This window comes from Cyprinodon tularosa, unplaced genomic scaffold (assembly GCF_016077235.1).
Source record: "Cyprinodon tularosa strain WSP-4 unplaced genomic scaffold, ASM1607723v1 ctg47, whole genome shotgun sequence".
Classification (NCBI taxonomy): domain Eukaryota; kingdom Metazoa; phylum Chordata; class Actinopteri; order Cyprinodontiformes; family Cyprinodontidae; genus Cyprinodon; species Cyprinodon tularosa.
The window spans coordinates 1,672,267-1,691,614 of NW_024039196.1; the positions used below are offsets into that span (position 1 = coordinate 1,672,267).

The 19,348-nt window shown below is 36.7% G+C and overlaps 1 protein-coding gene across 6 annotated transcripts in view; it reads right to left on the bottom strand.

Moving 5' to 3' along the window:
- The window catches only part of asic1c (acid-sensing (proton-gated) ion channel 1c), a 143,510-nt gene that overhangs the window by 23,270 nt on the left and 100,892 nt on the right, over positions 1-19,348 (bottom strand). For 2 of the 6 annotated variants that reach the window (XM_038301630.1, XM_038301631.1), the window contains exons 2-3: positions 3,527-3,677; positions 2,367-2,494 (exon numbers count right to left, since the gene is read on the bottom strand). In XM_038301630.1, coding sequence (XP_038157558.1) covers positions 2,367-2,494; positions 3,527-3,677 — 279 coding nt within the window. Of the gene's footprint in view, positions 1-2,366; positions 2,495-3,526; positions 3,678-8,587; positions 9,873-19,348 lie in introns of those variants that run through there. The other 4 variants (XM_038301625.1, XM_038301628.1, XM_038301627.1 and 1 more) reach the window with 4 other exon arrangements.

The following is a 19,348-nucleotide window of genomic DNA, read 5'->3' on the forward strand; positions in this document are numbered from 1 at the left end:
GAAGTTTTTAAGAGGGAAAACATAAAAAGCATAGAGCTAAAATAAGCTATTTTGTATATTTCTGAGTTTTAGTCAGCATGTGAGGAAGTAAGTGGATCCTTTCTAGCTTTCTGTCTCTATTTGTCCAGGAAATATAGTATAGAGATAGTATAGTAGTATAGAAACAAAAATATTGTTTGGGGTCCTCACTATGAAGTCCACTTTCAAGTTGCACAATTATGATGAAACCAACTTACTTTGATAACTATGGCCTTTTAACACAAACTTACATAAATTCCAAACTTACATAAATAAATACTATCAGAAGAGTTTGGACTCTGCAGAGGCAGTGTTTTGGAAGCGTCGGACTTAAAGTAAGGGTTTTAAAATTATTTATCTTGATCTATAGAGAGTAGGTGGTCAGCTAGCTGCTCACATATAGCTAATGGTTAATGCAAGATGATAAAGACATTTTTAAAATGTCAAACAAATCCTGGTTGTTCTTTTCTTTTTTTGCAGACTGCTTAATGTGAACTCAGATTCAAATATAGATTATTATTGACTGCTCATGACCTAAAATTGTAGAGAAAGCACTTTTTAAAATTCTGATCTTCTACTATACTAGAATAGAAACCAGGATGGGCTATAATTGGTATAAGTTCAGTTCAAAAATGGGACGAAATATATAAATATTATCTCGCAAATGCAGTCAATAGCTGAATTCAACTCCTTTTTTTGTTTTGAGTTATATTATAATACTGCTCTGAGCAATTTAGTAACAAATGCCTTTTAAGACCACACCATAGTGACAGTATATTGATAATATGAATGTTGGCCTGACAGTCTATTAATGCAGCCCATCATTCAAATTATAAACGCATCTTTTTTCTGTCACTGTTATGTCTGCTGGTGTCATGATTATTAATTACTTATCTTTGCATTTTAACACTCATGTTGAAAATCTGCAATGGTAACTAATACAACTAACTGACTTCTTAATGATAGCTGAGCGATGGTAAATATTTAGCATTGCAATATTAAAGAAAAGAAAAGTCAGATTTTTCACAGCAAGGTTCCCCAAAAATGGAATCTATAATCTTTTTGTGGTGTCCAAGAGTCAAAAATATGCCTCAATCATCCCATGCTATTCTGCTAAAACAAGACAGATTTCACATTAACATTTCATGCTGATGAAGCAGCCAAGCTGATGAACTTTTGGAGCAAAATCATTTACATCTGGCTTCATTAATTGCTAAGGAAATTAATTTGATTAACAGCTCATGTCCTTTACTTCACTACGACTGATTATGTGCAGTAAATTTTAATGAGTCTGCAGCACAATTAAAAAATACAGTTTGTCATAAAGTGTAATTATTATGATCATTGCAAAATTTAAAAACTCCTTGTAGAAATGCTTTTATAAATAGCTTTTTCTCATTCCTGCCCCTTCTGTCCAAAATTTGATGATCTTTGCCTTGTTTTTCCAAACAAGACAAAAAGATACCCAATTGGAATCTGTTCTACAGGAAACATCATATAAATTATAAACAGTTTCATTAAATTTGAATTTAAAACCCATGTTCCCACTGTTATAATCCACAATGGCCCCTTGAATCAATTAAGTCCCAACCGAAGTTATTACTTTTCATCTTTTAGAGATGGTGGTGGAGCCTTGGCTGTCATGCAAATTTTCTTCAGTCAACAAACCCAGCCAACGGCTTTTCTGCTTGTCATTAAATTTTGTGCTTAAATCAGAGTCTGTGCTAAAAATCTATGGGTACTTTAAGAGCTGCTGGAAGCAGAGATTTAGACATTGCATCAAAAAGTGTGCTATGCTTCTTTTCACACCTAACCCACAGGAAACTAGCCATTTGTTTTAAAATTTCAGTTATTTTTAGCAGTGGCTGCAGGAAGATAATGTAAAAAAAAAGTCCTCTTAAAATGCTCTGCAAACAAAGGACCTTTGAAGAAAAACATGCTGCGCACCACTTTGAAGATTCTGACAGATTTGAGGTAATTAAAATAGATTTTTTTTTTTCTCCCTGGCTTAAAATAGAGGAATCTATCTTAGCAGCCACATGTAGTTGGATTCTCTTCCCTATCAAGTGGGTTTGGCTCTGAAGGAAACATCACGCTCATATGCTTCCATCTAATCATTACTTGGCCCTGCTTTGCCAATAATTCTTGATTGCTTTGATTCCCAAGGTTTAATTTTGTGGAAACCACACTAACCCTACTTTTCCCACGTGGGGGTAATTAGTGAACTGATTTTGCTCCATGCTCTGTTAGATGCAATAATGTCCACCAGCTGGCAATAAAGGACAGGGACAAACACTCAATGAGACTGGCGGGAAAAAAAAGGGGGTCAGAGGCTCATCGTTAGCTACCAGTTGCTGCTGACATGACACAAAAGTTTGAAAACCAGGGGCTACACCAAATCCCAGCTGGTCAATGAAGGGCGGCTCGTCCTGGCTGTGGATTTGAACCTTGATGCCCGCTTCATACGATGTCTCATCTGTGGATACAGCACGCCAGAAAATATAATAACATGTGCGGCCCTCGAAGTGAAACCGCTATTTGGGTACTTGCTTGTTGGAGCAATCAATGATCAACTATTGTTTTCTAAACTGCTGGTTTACAACTAGTTCGATTAAAATAGAATTACAACCACAGATTTCCTTTATACTGTTTCTTTCATGAATACATATCGACGCTAATGTATTACAGCAAACTTTGTAATAAGAGTTGGAGAAATTATGAAGAACTGCAAATAGAATAGCTTTTTTTTGCTATTGTGCTTCTCAAAAGTATTCATATTCCTTACATTTTCTTTCTCAAAATGTTGACATACTGTACTCATAAACACGTATGCAATCTAGAGAGATTCAGTACAACAGACTAATAAAAAAGAGTATTTTTGAATGCATTTTGCAAATATAAATATACTAAAATAGTCCTTTCAGAAGTATGTTTCTATCAGCAATCCACAGCTCTAGAGAGGAAATGTTGGCAATTTTTATGTGTAAATGATCTGAAGCTAAATCATGTTAGACAAAGAGGCTCTGCAAACATCAATTCTCAATTCCTGCAAAGAACATCTTTCAGTCAAATGTCCAATCATGCTTCAGGTTATGTCCAAGGTTTGAGCCACAGCTAGACTTTGTTAACTAATGGTTGCAGTGGGTTTTATTTAGTGGTGCTGAGTAAAGAGTGTGAAAATAAATGCCAACCACTAAGCTCTATCCTTGTATACAATCTTGAAAAGCACATATCCTTCAACTCCTAAACCAATAACGCATGCTTCTTTTTTAGCCACACTTCTTTTTTGCTTGATTGCTTAAAATCCCAATTAAATGCACCTAAATATGCATTTTTTTTGCATAGAAAGTTTGAAAGACTTCAAGGGATAGGAATACTTTTGCAGCACGCTGTTGCTCCTACGTATGGCTATAATCACAATCTAAATTACAAATGCAATATAAAGACGTTTTAATAAATTTATTCACTTGATAGTGTTAGAAAAAGGTGGGCTTAAAGTTGTACTGACCTGTCTCTCCCCAAACAGGCAGGTATTCATCCTGCTGGATATCCAGCATGATTTCCAATCCATTCCCTGTGCCTCCCTTTAATGTGGTCAGCAAAGGGTTGCCATCTAGCCCCGAGTTGAAGGTGTAGCATTTCCCGTAGCGAGTGTAAATCTGTGAATAGAGAACAAAACAATAAAACAAAAGAAGTGTTACACCCACCCCACAGCGTCGTGGCAACCTGTGCACCAGTACAAGCTACATTACATGAAAGTGTGGAGAGGAGTTAATAATCACAGAGGTTTTCTGATCATCAGAGCAAGCAAAGAAGGTTCGTTCAAAGCCTGTGCTGCAGAGAAAGAAGCCTTCACTGTGAATGGGCACCTGGCTCTGGTTTAAGAAATTAATGAGGGTACCTTGGCAGCAGCAACAGCCATCAATCTTTATCCAATTTCACTCCAAATATCCTCTGAGTGATTTAAAGAAAATATAGTGTTTTACCTTCAATGAAGTAGAAACACAGATGGTGGAAACTAGGTGGTCACAGAAAAAATCTCCAAACTGGGATTGAAGCAAAGCCAGTATAGCACAGCAGCTTTTAATAATTGATGACCAGTCACTGCAGGTCTTTTTTTTCCTTGTCAAAAATCTACATTTATACAGCTTTTTCCTCATAATTGTTTTTTTCTTTATTTATTTCAGAAAAACTAAGTAAAAAAAAAAAAAATTCTATTTGGATCAAAGCATCATACACCTGATATATGATAGCACAACAGAAGGGAGATGTCGAACAGCTAATGGGGGTTAAGGAAGAGACAACAGCATGGCGGATCGTATCAACTACCAAAGGTCAAAAAATTACCCAAACCTGCGCCAACCTTGCAGGAGATACAGATTAAATTCCTCTTCTTTCTACACTTATAGACAACAAACCAAGCATTGTTTTAGTCAGCATCCCCAAGGCATTCTGCATCTCAGGATGGTACTCCGTTAAAAAGCTGGCATACAAAATCACCATGCAGGAGATATGATTAAGATTATAGAAGTGTGCCTACCCTCAGTCCATTATATTTTAGAAGCTGTTTTAGGAGCAAAGATCTTCACATTGTCACAGTCTCCCTACACAACAAAATCAACAAAATATTTAAAGCAAACAAGCAGACAGTAAAAAAGCTTTCTGTCGGGTTAAAATTATGCCATTTCTGTTAATGCACCTGTTTTATCATTTTAATATTTTCTAAAACTAATCGTCTGATTAGTCGGGTAATTATTTAGATCAATCAAATAGTTTCTTAATTTGTTGTTTAAAATGATATAACAAATTGACTTGGCTGCCCGATAAAGCCTAGAATCTAATAAAAAAACCCCCACTGAGAATCAGTTTGAGACTGATCAGAAGGCAGAATAGGCTGGTTATGTAACACATATTACAAAATAATAACCATCTGAAGTATAACACATTGCAAAAGAAATAGCAATATTTGTTTTGTATGAATTTTGAAGCTATTTATGAGAGTTCGCGACAAATAAGTATATGAAAAACTCATGACTGCAAAAGAACTAAACACAAGAATCTAAATTTCGTAAACAAAAAACATAGAAGCTTAAAAACAAGTCAGTGTTTAATGGTTAATACATTCAATTATTTATCTAATAATCTCGATATTAACCACATCAAAATGCAGACACTATATATGTAACACAACACTTTAAATCTAACTGACACGGCAGCAAAGCAATGCATTTAGTCATCTAGATTTATTAAGGATAATTTACTAAAGTTCAAACCAGGTATTTGTATGGGAAAGTATGGTTTAAGCATGGACAGTGCAGCAAACAAACCTTAAATAATCACTGGTTTCTTGAACATATTGATTATTTTCACTTTACCCAAAAGGCATGTATGGCTGACAGATCTCAGTTCAACAGACTGGGAATCATGTAGAAAGGAATATTCCATGACGAATGTGCAGTAAACTGTTTTGCACAAATCTGTGATTCCAAAATGTCAGTATGCACCCAAATCTTTGAGTAGGGTTTCTTACATCTTGTTCTATTCTGAAGGCAAAAAGGAACTCAAACGAGGCTGATTTAACTAAAATGACCATCGAGTGTCTGACTTCCACATGATCATAATAGGAAGAAATATTTCATGATCAATATCAATGATCTCCTGTTAAATGTTTTAAGATCTTTGTCGTAAACAAAAGTAGTATAAAATGACGGGTGTAAAAAGTCACAGCATACTGTTTTGTAAGTTTATTTTTTATAATCATCCTTTTGAATCATGGTAGAAAAGCTATGATTGACTTTCATTTGGTAATTTTCATAGAATATTTATGCATTTTACTTTTGTCTGATTTAGGTTATTTCTTTGACCATTGTGTTTATTCTATCATTAAATGAGGTTCACTAACAGATCTGTGTACCTCAAGCTTAATAATAACAGCAATCCAAGTACATTACACATTCACAAAGTATATTACACATTCACAAACACAATAAAAACAGTATAAAGCTCTGTGGTTTTGAGCAATTGGTGTATCTTTAGCACTTGTCTACATCCATCTCACCCTGTTTAAGAAGCAAACTACAGCTCCTGGTGACTTTTCATCAGTTATCCTCTGTAGCGAGGCTGTGTTAAAGGGTCTGCTGGCAGAAAGCCAGCCAGCTGGGCAAAGCTGATCTCCAGAGATCAGAGTCAGTGTTCCGTGTCCAGACTCACACCGACTTTTCTGCAGCTTAGACAGATGCTGTTCGACAGAGCTCTATGACTTTTCCCATTGCAGGCCATATAATGAGGTCTGCTAAGTGACTTGAGACCATCAAACTGGTGGCTTTAAAAAAAATTTACACTGCAAATTAAACAAAATAAGAAGGCCAAAAAAGTCAAACTTCAGCTACAGCAAAAGATGTTTTAGATAGAAGCACAGCTTAATTGCAAAATAGCACTGTGTCTGGCTATGAAGATGGACTTTATTAATACTACAGAAGCTATGCACTGATATCCTAAAGAGACAGTTGAGCTGTCGTACCCTGTTGTGCTCTTGCACCACTTATATTTATTTTAAATATTGCATGTTTAAAGTTGTCACAGTTACTTAACGTGTTTGTTTCTATGCCGATGATCTTCATCAGTCATAGCCATACCCTAACCCTTCATTAAAAATAATCCAGCTAAATCTGCATGTTCTTTGTTTTTGTTTTTTTCAACCATGATAACACAGAATATTAGCATAAAACTGGGTATGAATGCTTTCCAATTCTACACTGCAGTTACCTAAATATAAGAGCTAGCGGCTAGCACAAATCTAAATGAGATTCTGAGCAGAATCTGATTTGGAGCTTCAGTCAAATCTGCACTAAGAATTTGTTGTCAAATTCCCATCTGTTTTTATATTTAATCACTCTTAAAAGACACTAGTAGTTTCTAGTCAGATACAAATGTATCAGGTCAAAATATTTAAATTTTCTTTGCACATATTTATTCCATTTTAAATTTTTATCAAATACACAGACAGAAATAAAACAAAGGTAAGTTTACTTTCATAAACACCTGTTCTGGTTAGGGAAGAGGAACTGCTTTAATTGGTTGCATTTCCAATGTGTTTAAGTACAATGTGGATAAAATGTTATCCTACAACATACACAAGGTTGGGTTTTTTTCGGGTTTCAGTTTTTCAGTTCAGACCAGAGTCTGAGCCTTCCCAGACTAAGAAGCTGTGTATTGAATAGACATGGTGCAAGTCAGTCTGGCAGGTCAGCTTACTGTAAGTAATTTACATGTTGCTAGATTTAAAATTGTAAAAGCTGAAAACCAACAGAACTCTAAAGTTTTGGACCTTTGTCCTGCTGCGTAACCAAAATAACCACAAGCTAAAGGTTAGAAACCTATAATCTGTCATTCTCTTTCAGAATTCAGTGACAGAGGGCAAAATGTATTGTTCGGTCACTTAAAACAAATATTCTGATAATTACACAGCCAAATAGTACTGGGCCATCAGACTACTGCCCCATATTTCACTTTCAGGTAATATTAAAGGTATAGTGGATGATTTTTTGCGATTTTTTTTAAAAGACCTGCCCTCTTCACTTAAATAAAAAAAGTAACTATTTGCATTGTTCATACAAGCTTACTTTTCAAAAGAAGATTTGCAATTTTTCCATTATGTCAGTTGGTAGCAGTGCCGACTTGAACAAGAAGGTTCCGGGTTCGATTCCCTGTCTGGGTCTTTGTGCATGGTGTTTGCATGTGCTCCCTGAGCATGCGTGGGTTCTCTCCGAGTACAGCGGCTTCCTCCCACAGTCCAAAAACATGACTGTTAATTGGTTTTTCTAAAAAAAATTGTGTGTGCGTGAATGAATGATTGTTTGTCCTGTTTGTCTCCGTGTTGCCCTGCAATGGACTGGCTATCTGTCCAGGGTGCACCCCGCCTCTCACCTGTAGACAGCTGGAGATAGGCAACAGCACCCCTTGCACCTTAGGATAAGCGTGATGGAAAATGGATGGATTGATGGATGGATGTCAGTCTCACCACCAGTAAGTGAAAATGGGGACAACACACAGGACGGCCTTATGTAAACATATCACCAGATTGACAATTAAGAGGACCACTTATTTTGATGATCCACTCGGAAAAAGAACATCCGCCAATGTACCTTTAAAGTGTTTTACTTCACGTGAAAAGGGACTTTTACTTCAATAGCTGCTTTTGATTTAGAACTCTACCACAGATTTATCACCATCCCATGCCATCCCTTATAGTGATTTGTTTGCAAGATTTTATACTGTATAGGAAATTAAACAAATTTTTTTACATTTGACCAGGTTTTCATTATCTGATTTTTTGTTTCCAAAAAGTAGAATAAAGATTGCTAGAGGGAAATAGTTTCATAATTGAATTCAGATGTTTAAAAACATTTCAGTGTGATGGGGAAAAAAATCTATCATGTTTGAGAGGAAAAAAGCAGGACTGGATTAATGTCTGCTCCTAAACATCAACTGAAAACAGCCTAAGAGGAATGTTGCTCTGTAATGGTAATTTCTCAAATAAGTCATTATCACAACTTGCAAACACTTATACCCCACACCTGGCAGTCACAATCTTTCTCTTTCTACATACAGTGCTGAAGTTTTTGTAGGTGCACGTCTCCCCACGAAACCGACACTCCAACAGCATGTCTTCCAGCTGGTGGCCGAGTCGACCCATCATCTCTGTGGTGTTAACAAAGTAGTCAGGGGGCGGAGTGTAGTTATGGAAGTCCAACAGATTTAGGAGAGCTGGCTTGTGGCTTTCTTTTATGATGTTAAAGCTCCTTTTTATAACAGTGTGATTATGATACATTAGGTCCATCCAGTAACCACTATGATACAGGTCATCCTTCGTCATACTGGATGCACGAAACACATTTTTATTGCAGAAAGTGACAGCAGGAAAGGACATGTTGTGAGCCCAAACCATGTAGATCTTTGTGACAACAGGGTAGGACATCAGATAGAGAATCCGGTTCCAGGACCAGGTGCAAAGAAGACTTATACAAAGGAAGAAGGCCAAAGTCCAGATTAGCTGCTGGGGTTTTGACTTGGTCGGACAGAAAATGAATTTTAAACCATGAACTTTGGTCCTCCTTATGAAAGAAACTGTGATCTCTTTTAGAGGTGTTTTCAGCTGGCTTGACTGTTTCTGTTGGACAGAAACCTCCGGGGCATTGTTTGGTTTGCTTGACCCAAGGATGGTTGATTCAGACATTGGTGCTTTGACCATGACTGCAAAGGCAAATGAGTAGTGAATAAGCGCTGTTTCTCAGCAACCCCCTTCAGACCACAATTGAGTGGCTTTCATAGACATCTTCTGTTTTATGTGTCAAAAATTCCAGGTAGCAGAAACAGAGTCCAATTGCACAGCAGATTGACTGCTAAAATAAAAAGAAATGTGATCCTTTAAGAGGTTAATTTTTGTTTAGATAATGACTTTCGCTCACAATAAATATTGCTGAAAAGCTCCAGAGATGAAAAATATTCAGCATAACTATCACCAGTCCTTCATCAAGAGATAGACGAATGTGATAATTGCAGATGTGAGCAACGATTTCACTCCCAGAGGTAATCAGTTTGAGAATCCGGAGCGACTTACCTCCTCGGCTGCTCAGATCTTTCATTCCTCAATCTCCCTCTCTCCAGAGCCAGACAATACTCACAGATTTCTGTTGTCTCTGTCTCAGCGCAGCAGCTGCCCATAACTCAACTCATTTTTTTCCCACACGTTAAAGAGAGATTTTTTAGCCTGTTGACTTGAGGTCTGCAGAAGGGAATATAAAGCTTGTTCCCAGCCCTTTTAACACACGCACCCTCCTCACAGTCGAATGGAGAATGAGGTGGAGCCAGTGGATGAAATTGTTTTCCTCTGGTGATGAAGTAGACCTACAATGGTACTGAGAGGCGGAGGGTGGTAGTAACGATTAGAGTAGAAACACCAATAAAAAAGATAATCTTTAAATAGAAAGGATGAAGTCTGGAATTCTTTGATACCAAAGGACCTGTAGCTAGTTTATAGATTGATTTATAATTGATCACTGAGCTGGCTAGTCATGAAAAATTGCAGAATCCACAAAAAAACTGTCAAAAGTGTGCTGCAAACACTTATAAAGTATGTTTTTCGACCTAAATAATCTACAATATATGAAGCTTAATGTTGTTTATATTCTTGTTATGGTGCATGCATATGGCTCTAGATTTTATTTAATTCATAAAAACCTGTAAAGATTTTGTTTGGCAGGAAGCTAATAAATAATGTTAGAAAGCAGAACATTAATGTTAGGAAAATTACCAGTAGAATCAGCTGCTTTACCAATTATTTCAAAAACTAATATGAGCTTTGCTCCCGTTGAAGAACTCATCATTTTTTAAATTAGCAAAGATCTATTGATCGATTGATTGTAAGTTCAGCAACTGTAATATAAGAAGCATTTTTTTTTTAATATGTGAATATGGACCTCTCTTACTACAGTGATGGAGAGATATGGGCTGATCTGTCAAGTCTTAATCCAATTATGTACAGTATTTTAATATATACAATAACTAACCAACACCATAGCCGATAAAAAATTGAAATCAGGCATCTTTTGGATCAATCTAAGTATCTTTAATTAATTGAACAAAAGTGACTAAAGACTGCTTGGTAGATCCATCAGATGCCTACATTCTTTCTGTTCAACGTGAAACACTTAAATGTTCATTAAAACATAAGAAAAAGTAAAAAAAAAAAAGACATATGAGAGTTTTAAATGTGACCGGCCCCAGTCGCGGAGACAGTAGTCCAGCAGAGATGCCCAGACTTCCCGACCCCCACACCTTCTCCAGCTGCTCTGGGAGGACCCTGAGGTGACACCAGGCTAGCTTATAGATAAAGTCCCTTCAGTGTGTCCTCAGCCTTCCACGAGGCCTCCTCCCAATAGGACATGCCTGCAACACCTACAAACAGGTGGCATCTGAGCCACCTCAACTGGCTCCTTTTATATATTAAATAATTTAATTATAATTACATAATAATAGTAACTACTCTTTACCCATTAAATAATTATCCGGCAGGTCAGCAAGAAGACACTGGACTCATCTGGTGATCTGTTAAGCTGTGACACATGCTGTTTTCAAATCCCGAATTGTCGGCCGATTACGTCATAGATCAGCGCCATGGCCTGTTTGGATTTGAAGACTCGTTTGTATGGGGCCAACAAATATCCCATCATTTTTTCCTCCGGTCTGAAAGGACAGGCCTGGTGTATCCTTCATAGCCTACCGTATCCCATGATTCATGTGAGTCCAAGCAAACGAGCGGCTCCGTGCTCAGAGGAAAAAGGGAAATGGCAACGAACAGTGGTGGATATTGTAAGTGCTGCTTTATATATGTTTTATCTTAAATTAATGAAAATTGTTGTTTTAAATGGTTAGTGAGTCAGATATGTCACAGGTAATGTTTGTTTTATTGAGAGGTTTTATTTCTTTGTGCAAATGTCTTTGGCTGACATTTAAGCTCAGATTCCAATATCTTCTCAGTGTGTGGACTATAAATCTGATATCTACGACAATGGCACTGCTACTGAAGCAGTGAGAAGTTCGGCATCTATTGTTTGGCCGTTTCTCAATTCACTAGAACGCGAGTATGTACTTGTATCCTTGCCAAGTATGTTCTTGAGAACAACACAGGAAAGTATGGACTTGGGGAGAACGGGAGTATGCAGCATAAATATGCGTCTATTGGAACAGAAGCGTACCCGTGACGTCACCACATGCCCGGCTCGTCTAGAGCTGCATTTCTCCTCATATTAATAGTCTCTAGATAATAATAAATTCTAACTTTTTTCATTTAGTGGGGGAATAATAATTAACACAGTCAGATAAACACAAATCAAATGAGCATTTTGCAAAATAAAACAAACAAATCGCCATCAGAGCCAGCGGTACTTCGCACACAGGTATACTGAGAGAGGGCTGCTGCAGACAGGCTGCGGTTAGCCCAGGCAGTCATTACCCAAGGAGCTCCACTGGTTGCCGTGGTCCTCTCAGATCAGATTTTTTTTTTTAAGTTATGCATTAAATCGGTAAATGGGCCATATAGTGACGCTCTGAAGTAAAATCTCGCCTCAAATTATCTTAAAACGTACTATTATTTAACTACTTTTAACTTAGCGCTCCATTAAAAGCTGCTGCTGCCGCAGTGAATGCTGGGACAACTGTCAATCACAAGAACGGACAAATCTGCTCTGATGCATGCTGGGTAAATAGAGAGAGGCAAGAACAACATCTGGGGACTTTGTCTGTTCTCATTCTGCTGCTCTTTTCAATTGGAACAGTGCTGGAGCTGAGGCTGATGATGTTTCACTTGTACACGAGCACATGACAATGCACAAGTACGCATATTGAGAAACAACGTTTGCCTGCTCTGAGTGTCAACCGTCACAGTTGCTAGAAGACAGAGCTTATGATGAGTGAGGAGCGGTGACAGCTGGAGAAAGCTGGACCTGCATTGGATGTAGGACAGATAACTGAAGTGGCTCCAGACATTTAATTTCACATGATAAAGGATTTGACCAAATCCTACCAATGACTAGAGAGGGCTGGGCTTAAGGAAAGCACAGAAGCACTGATCATGGCATCATGGGAGCAGGCCTTGAGCACCAGAGCAATATAGACATAGACTTAGAGACTTAGACAGACTTAGACAGATTTTATTTTGTCATTTTGTACACACAAGTGTAAACAAAAAGACATTTCTAGAAGTTTTAGAAGTTTCCCTGCTTTAGCACAGCTGATTATAATGATTGCAGTAGAGCAAAGGCCTGTTAATCAGCTTTCAATTAAAATCAGCTGTGCTGGAGCAAGGAAACCTCTAAAACCTGCAGGATAGTGGCCCTCGAGGAACGAGTTTGGGGATGCCTGGTCTAGATCATTAGATTCAATAGAGGCCCAGATCTACCAGACCAGGCAAGATCCTAAGTGTAGGCTATGCTGAGAGGCCCCAGAGACAACCCAGCATCTCACAGCAGGGTGAAAGATACTGGCAGGAAAGGAAAACATGAACCGTCATAACCCAGTGGCTGGTATAGAGTACAGAAACATCTGCGCAGAATACAAACTGGAGATCCTCAGGTCAAAATGAGAGCCTTCTCCCAATGTGGTGGAGAAGGACTGAGCTAAGATCCTGTTGTACTGCCAGATACAAAAACCAATAGATAACTAGCAGAGGACAGCAGTTGTGATTGATGTGGCCATAATGATGGAAACATTAGGACAAAACAACATGAAAAAGTGGAAAAATACCAAGGGTTAAGCGAAGAATTAGAAAGAGCCTGGAATATATACGTATATATATATATATCTACACACCGGTATATATATCTATATAATAAACTGAAATAAAATATTGTAATATTGAAAATCAATATTAGCTTTTCAATATTGAAAAGCTTGTTTTAGGACAAGCTCTGCGCACTCTTAGCTTTATCCTTGACGCTGCTACACCTGCAGTATCTGGTATTAATTCAGACCCGAGTGACTGAAGAGATAAGTAGGAATAAACACAGCAGAGAGGTATGACAGGGTAAGATTTTTCAAACATGTAAAATTTTCACCACCCATCTTTTGAACACATGTACTTAGTGTTACTCAGCTCTTTTCCAGTTTGACTGTACAAAAAAAAACTTTGGAAAGCTAGAAATTATATTTTAAAGTCAGACAATATAACTTAAGTGAAAATGAAGACAAATGTATTTTAACTAGCATTTCCATAGTTAGTATATAAGTAATTTTAGAATTTACCTTTGAAAAAAAACATCCATTTAAAGCTGCTCCAAAAAAGAAGCAGAATGATATGTAGATGATGAAATAGCATTTTGTAATGGCACCATCTGGAACAAGATCACTGTTATTGCTGCAAATTGTAACAGATTGTTTTCTCTATTGAGAACAATATTTGTAATTAAATGCATTTAGGATATGTGGAAGTATATGAGCTAACAAAAAACAGTCTCTGCTGTAAGCAGGTTTAATCCCAGAATAAATCTTTGGGGGTAGGAGCAACCAAAAAATGAGGGGAAAATGTGACACAATTGTTGCAAAAGCAAAAGTAGATATATCTAACACTACAGACAAACCCTAGGCGTTGTTATTTAGCAAGATGCATTTCCACGGGGAAAATGGCTTTTTTTTAAATCCCTAATAATTCAGTATTTGTCAATTGTAAGGACAAATAAAGAATTATGTATTTGAATGTCTGCAGAATATTTTGTTAGTTAAAACTTATATTGAGAATCATCTTTACTGCTCCCGGTGGATCACATAGACAAAACATTTTTATTTTGTTTCACAGACACCCAGCAAACAACAAACATAAAAAAAAATAAAAAAATAAACTTTTGAGGAGAAAATTTTTTAAAGGAGAAGTTCACTTTTTAACACTTTAAGCCCATTTTCTGTAGTGTCCAGGATCAAATCGAATGATCGACACCAAAATTTTGACAATTGGTCCTGTCTCTGCTTTTTGGCTCATTTAGAATCCCCCCCTGGCTGCTTTAGAATGGCTTCCATTGTGCATGTGATAATGTCCTTAAAACAACCTTAAACGTTCTTTTTTTTAAATATGCTCCTCACCGGGTCGTCAGCGCTGTTCATTGACGTTCCAAAAAAAGTTTCGTAAAGAAAAAACGTTCCTGTAGTGTTTTATTTAGCATTTTGTAAATCCCATTGAGTTCTGTTGGAATAGTCAATATCCCTCCGCCACCGGAAACGGAAATGGGGCCTGTTTACACTTAGTTGTAGTCTTTTCGCTTCACTCTGTGTACTCCGACGTCGAGAATCAAGAATCCACCTTTCGTATTCCATTTTCAGAGTTTTTTAAAGTGTTTAACAGAGACATTAGCACCTCGACGTCGGAGTACACAGAGTGAAGCGAAAAGACTACAACTGTGTAAACAGGCCCCATTTCCGTTTCCGGTGGCAGGGGAATATTGACTATTCCAACAGAACTCAATGGGATTTACAAAATGCTAAATAAAACACTACAGGAACGTTTTTTCTTTACGAAACTTTTTTTGGAACGTCATTGAACAGCGCTGACGACCCGGTGAGTAGCATATTTAAAAAAAAGAACGTTTAAGGTTGTTTTAAGGACATTATCGGACATGCACAATGGAAGCCATTCTGAAGCAGCCAGGGGGGGATTCTAAATGAGACAAAAAGCAGAGACAGGACCAATTGTCAAAATTTTGGTGTCGATCATTCGATTTCATCCTGGACACTACAGAAAATGGGCTTAAAGTGTTAAAAAGTGAACTTCTCCTTTAGGAAATATATATAGCATATGAATATATAAATTCATAGAAATAACAAAATCAGTATGCATTCCTCAGCCAAATGAAAGCGAATTTTTAATTGCAGGTGCTGCACTATTTTGTCTCCCCTACCTACTACCACATACACAATGTAGCATTAACTTTAAGCAACCTATTAGAGGCAAACATCATCTTCATAAAGAAAGTAAAAATAATTTATTCTCTTAGGAAAACTATAACAATTACAACATGGCAGGATAACATAAAATAGGCTGTTCTGGTGGGAGACTGATTGGGAGGGGCAGAGCTGTGGATACTTTCACTCATCAGAATAATAATTCTGTCAGAGCTGAAGAGGAAAGTTCATCCACCAGAACAATGATGGAATTGTAGTTTTCTAGTTATCTTTTTCATAAGTGGGCATTTCCCAATACCATAAATTACAGATGTAATAGACTTGCCTAAGAGCTTTGAAATATTTTGAGCTATTCATTACTTTGATCATGCGGTCCTAAACAATATTTCTCTCTTATTTTGTAAGTAGTGGCCTGTAGCGCCAACCTGAAGGAAAAGGTTTAAATATTTTACATGCAGGATTTATGGTATTTGCAGAAATTTAAGCTGTCCCTTTCCAGATCTTAGAACCAAAAGGAGGAAAGATTAGACCTACTGATCCCCTTTCTGTATCTTCCTTCTTGTAACTTTTAATTTACTGGACTGGCTTTTTTATGTTAGTCCTTTGGATTAAGGTACAGTAGCCTACATGCAGCTTTTTTTCATTTTGTCCTGGTCTTCTCTGCTGAATGTTCTATTTAATCCAAAATCTTGTTGGTTACTAACCACGCTCATCTGATGTGTATTACTTTGTTAATAGTAATGTTATAAACATCTTTGACACTGATGTAACATTAAGTATAAATACTGGATGGATCGAAATAATCTTCTCTGTGCATTTATTATACAAAATAACTGTTCTAGCTGAGAGACAGGTGATCATCCCAGTTTTCACGCATTTAATTAGTAAACTTTGGTTCAGTGCTACTTTTAAAGTCAAAAAAGATACTCGTTATATGGGTATGTTTTATTATTCGGCTTTTAATTGAAGCAGTGTTTCACATTCTGTTTTGTTAATTGGTGTTGTTGTCTTTCCTGTAAAGCATTCTGGTGCCGTTTTATACCTGTTTTTAAAGTGACAACTGACATTGCTTATAGGAAAGGTATTGGAAGAAAACTTTCACAGTATAAGTCCCATTTAAGACCTGACTACCGCCTCCATGGCTGCCCACGAATGACACTAATCATCCTCTTTTATGTCAAAGCCAAGCTTAGCCCCAGAGGTCTCATTAGAGGAGGAGTAGAGGTCTGGATAAGTAAAAGGATGAACTCCTTGAAGGGCCAGTGCAAATGTTCAAAGCCTGGTGAAACGCTGGCAGCAATTACTTGCTGTGTATCACAAACACAATATAGTTATTAAAATATGAGTCATGCCTTATTTACAATCACTCTGAAACTGAACACATAAATTACTTAAATCTCATCAGCAATAATGCCCATACCGATCATTTGACAGTTTGTTAAAATTTCTAAGGAAAATTACATTATAAAATAGAGTCTTCAGTATTGAAAGCTTAGGTTCTTTCAAAGGCCCTTTTGATTAGTAGACTCTGACCTCATCGCAGCAATGAGTTTGCAGTTCGCCTAACCCCCAACTCTGCACAACTAAAAACCTTGTCAAAATACATAGAATACACATAATCATACTTACAACTAACACACAAATACAGACTAGCAGAAGCAATAAAAGGCCTAAACACACTCCGATCCTACATTTCTCACTAGAGACCATATATACCAGCAAACAATCATTGCATAAAGTCAGCAGGAGAAACAAGCTTTGCAGGTACTCTCTTTAAAGTTCCTATCAAATAGACATTTGCCATTTGAATAATTGCTCAAGTACAAGGTATGCATTGATTCAAATGGTATGCAATGTGTATCTGAAATAAATTGCTAGGCAGTTCCCATCACAAATGATCAGAGCCCATGTTTTCAAAAATATTTATATACTACTGTATATATATTATAAATTATGAAATATAGAGCAGTGATTCACCAATACCCAGGCCAACAAACCCTCACACTACACATGTTACTGTCTATGAGCCATTTCTTTCCAAATACTTTTTCATGGTATATCCTTTAAACCTTATTTTAATTAAGCAAGCTTTTTAGAATATTTTATCTCTTCTGCAAGGCTGTTTCAATGCATAACTACTTTCACAGACAAGCACACTGATTTCTCTGCTTTTGACTGATATAATTGATTAGTTCTTTCCAGATTACATAATGATCAATATCTCTAACTTGAAATATATATTTTAAAATTGGCATCCACTCCTAAACATAAAGAACAGACAAGTCCTTTTCATGTCAGCCCAATAAATATATTGATCCTTTTTGGAACATATTTTTAGGACTTAGGACAAAACTGACAAACCCTTCCAGCATAACTGAATTAAATTATCAAGCACATTCTATATAGTGCGAATACATTTCGCCATCTGTATGTATCTATTTAGAAAACTATCAGTTTATAAGTTCTGGTTTATTATTCATCTTTAAACCCTGTTTTATATGTTGATGTTCCTAATTTTGTAGCTGCATTGCATGATGCATCTTTACCATGTTGTCATTGTCAAGAAGAACTAGTTGTGCAAATAAATAAATAAGTGGAAATCTCCTCAAATTACCTGTTTTAACTTGACAGCAGTTGTTTTATTCTGTCAGTTATTAGGTTTGAGTGGCAATTTTTTATTTATTTTAATATTAGGTCGGTTTGGTTTAGACAGGTTTTGATACTTTAATTAAAAATAGTTAACGCTGAAACTACATTTGTATGAACTCTGGGATACAAATACATTTAACCACACTGTATACATTGTCTAGCTTTAATAAATAAAGTGGTCAGATAAAATTTGATCAAGAATAAAGTTTTTAGACTTTATTCTATAATAATTGTATGACTACAGTTTTGCATTGCTGGACTATTTATGCTAAAATCCTATGCACTTCAAAAAAAGATTTAGCTTTAAAAGGTGAAAAATGTTAGACATTTTCTTAGCATACTACATTGAAAGGTAAGAGTCATGACTGGTTAGGTCCCTAAATCAGTAACTGTATGTCTATTTGACATAAAATTATAACAGATAAATGCTTTCATTCTTATACAGTACTAGTTATTGTTTCTAGCAATGAATCAGTGGTGTGTTTTACTAATCAGGATTTAAGCATCTAAACCCCCTGAGAAACCAAAGCTGGTAAACATCCTCCAACATTTGGTAGGAAAACGACAAAAAATAATGTAGATAAATAGAACTAAAAGAAAAAAGAAAAAAACTAGCAGAGCAGAGACATGTTTGCAATCAGAATGTCACTCCATTGGACAGGCAGCTTCTTTGGCAGAGGGAGACATCTTGTGGCCTGCTTCTAAATGAAACTAACCTCTCAGGGCCTTATAAAGAAATGCAGCCACTCTGTATGCAGCACATGTAATGCAAGAGAGGCCAGAATAAATCTTTAGCTGAGACAGGCTTATGCTTTGAAAGAACGTATATAATACTAATAAAAAACCATTATTGGCACATGCCGTGTTAGAAATGGTGTAAAAATCAAAACACACCTGAAAACATTGAAAGGAACATACAAAGAACATTGCATTTTGAATGCAATTATTATTATTTTATAACCCCTTCCTGTTTTATTTAAGTTGCCGCTGTATGTTCTGCATTACCCAATAACTTTATTTTGCTTATATAAAGTATTTGAACTCATCTCTGACATGGCTGGAGCAAATTGCATCCTGTCTGGCAGACCAGGTGGAAGGTAGTTACACTCTGTATCAATAAAAACAGATGTACCTTGTTTTATCTGCTTCTTTCTACTTTGTTCTTGGCAGCAGGATAGAAAAAAATTCTCTCACTGTCACTCAACCTTTGGATTCACTGTCTGCGGTCACACAC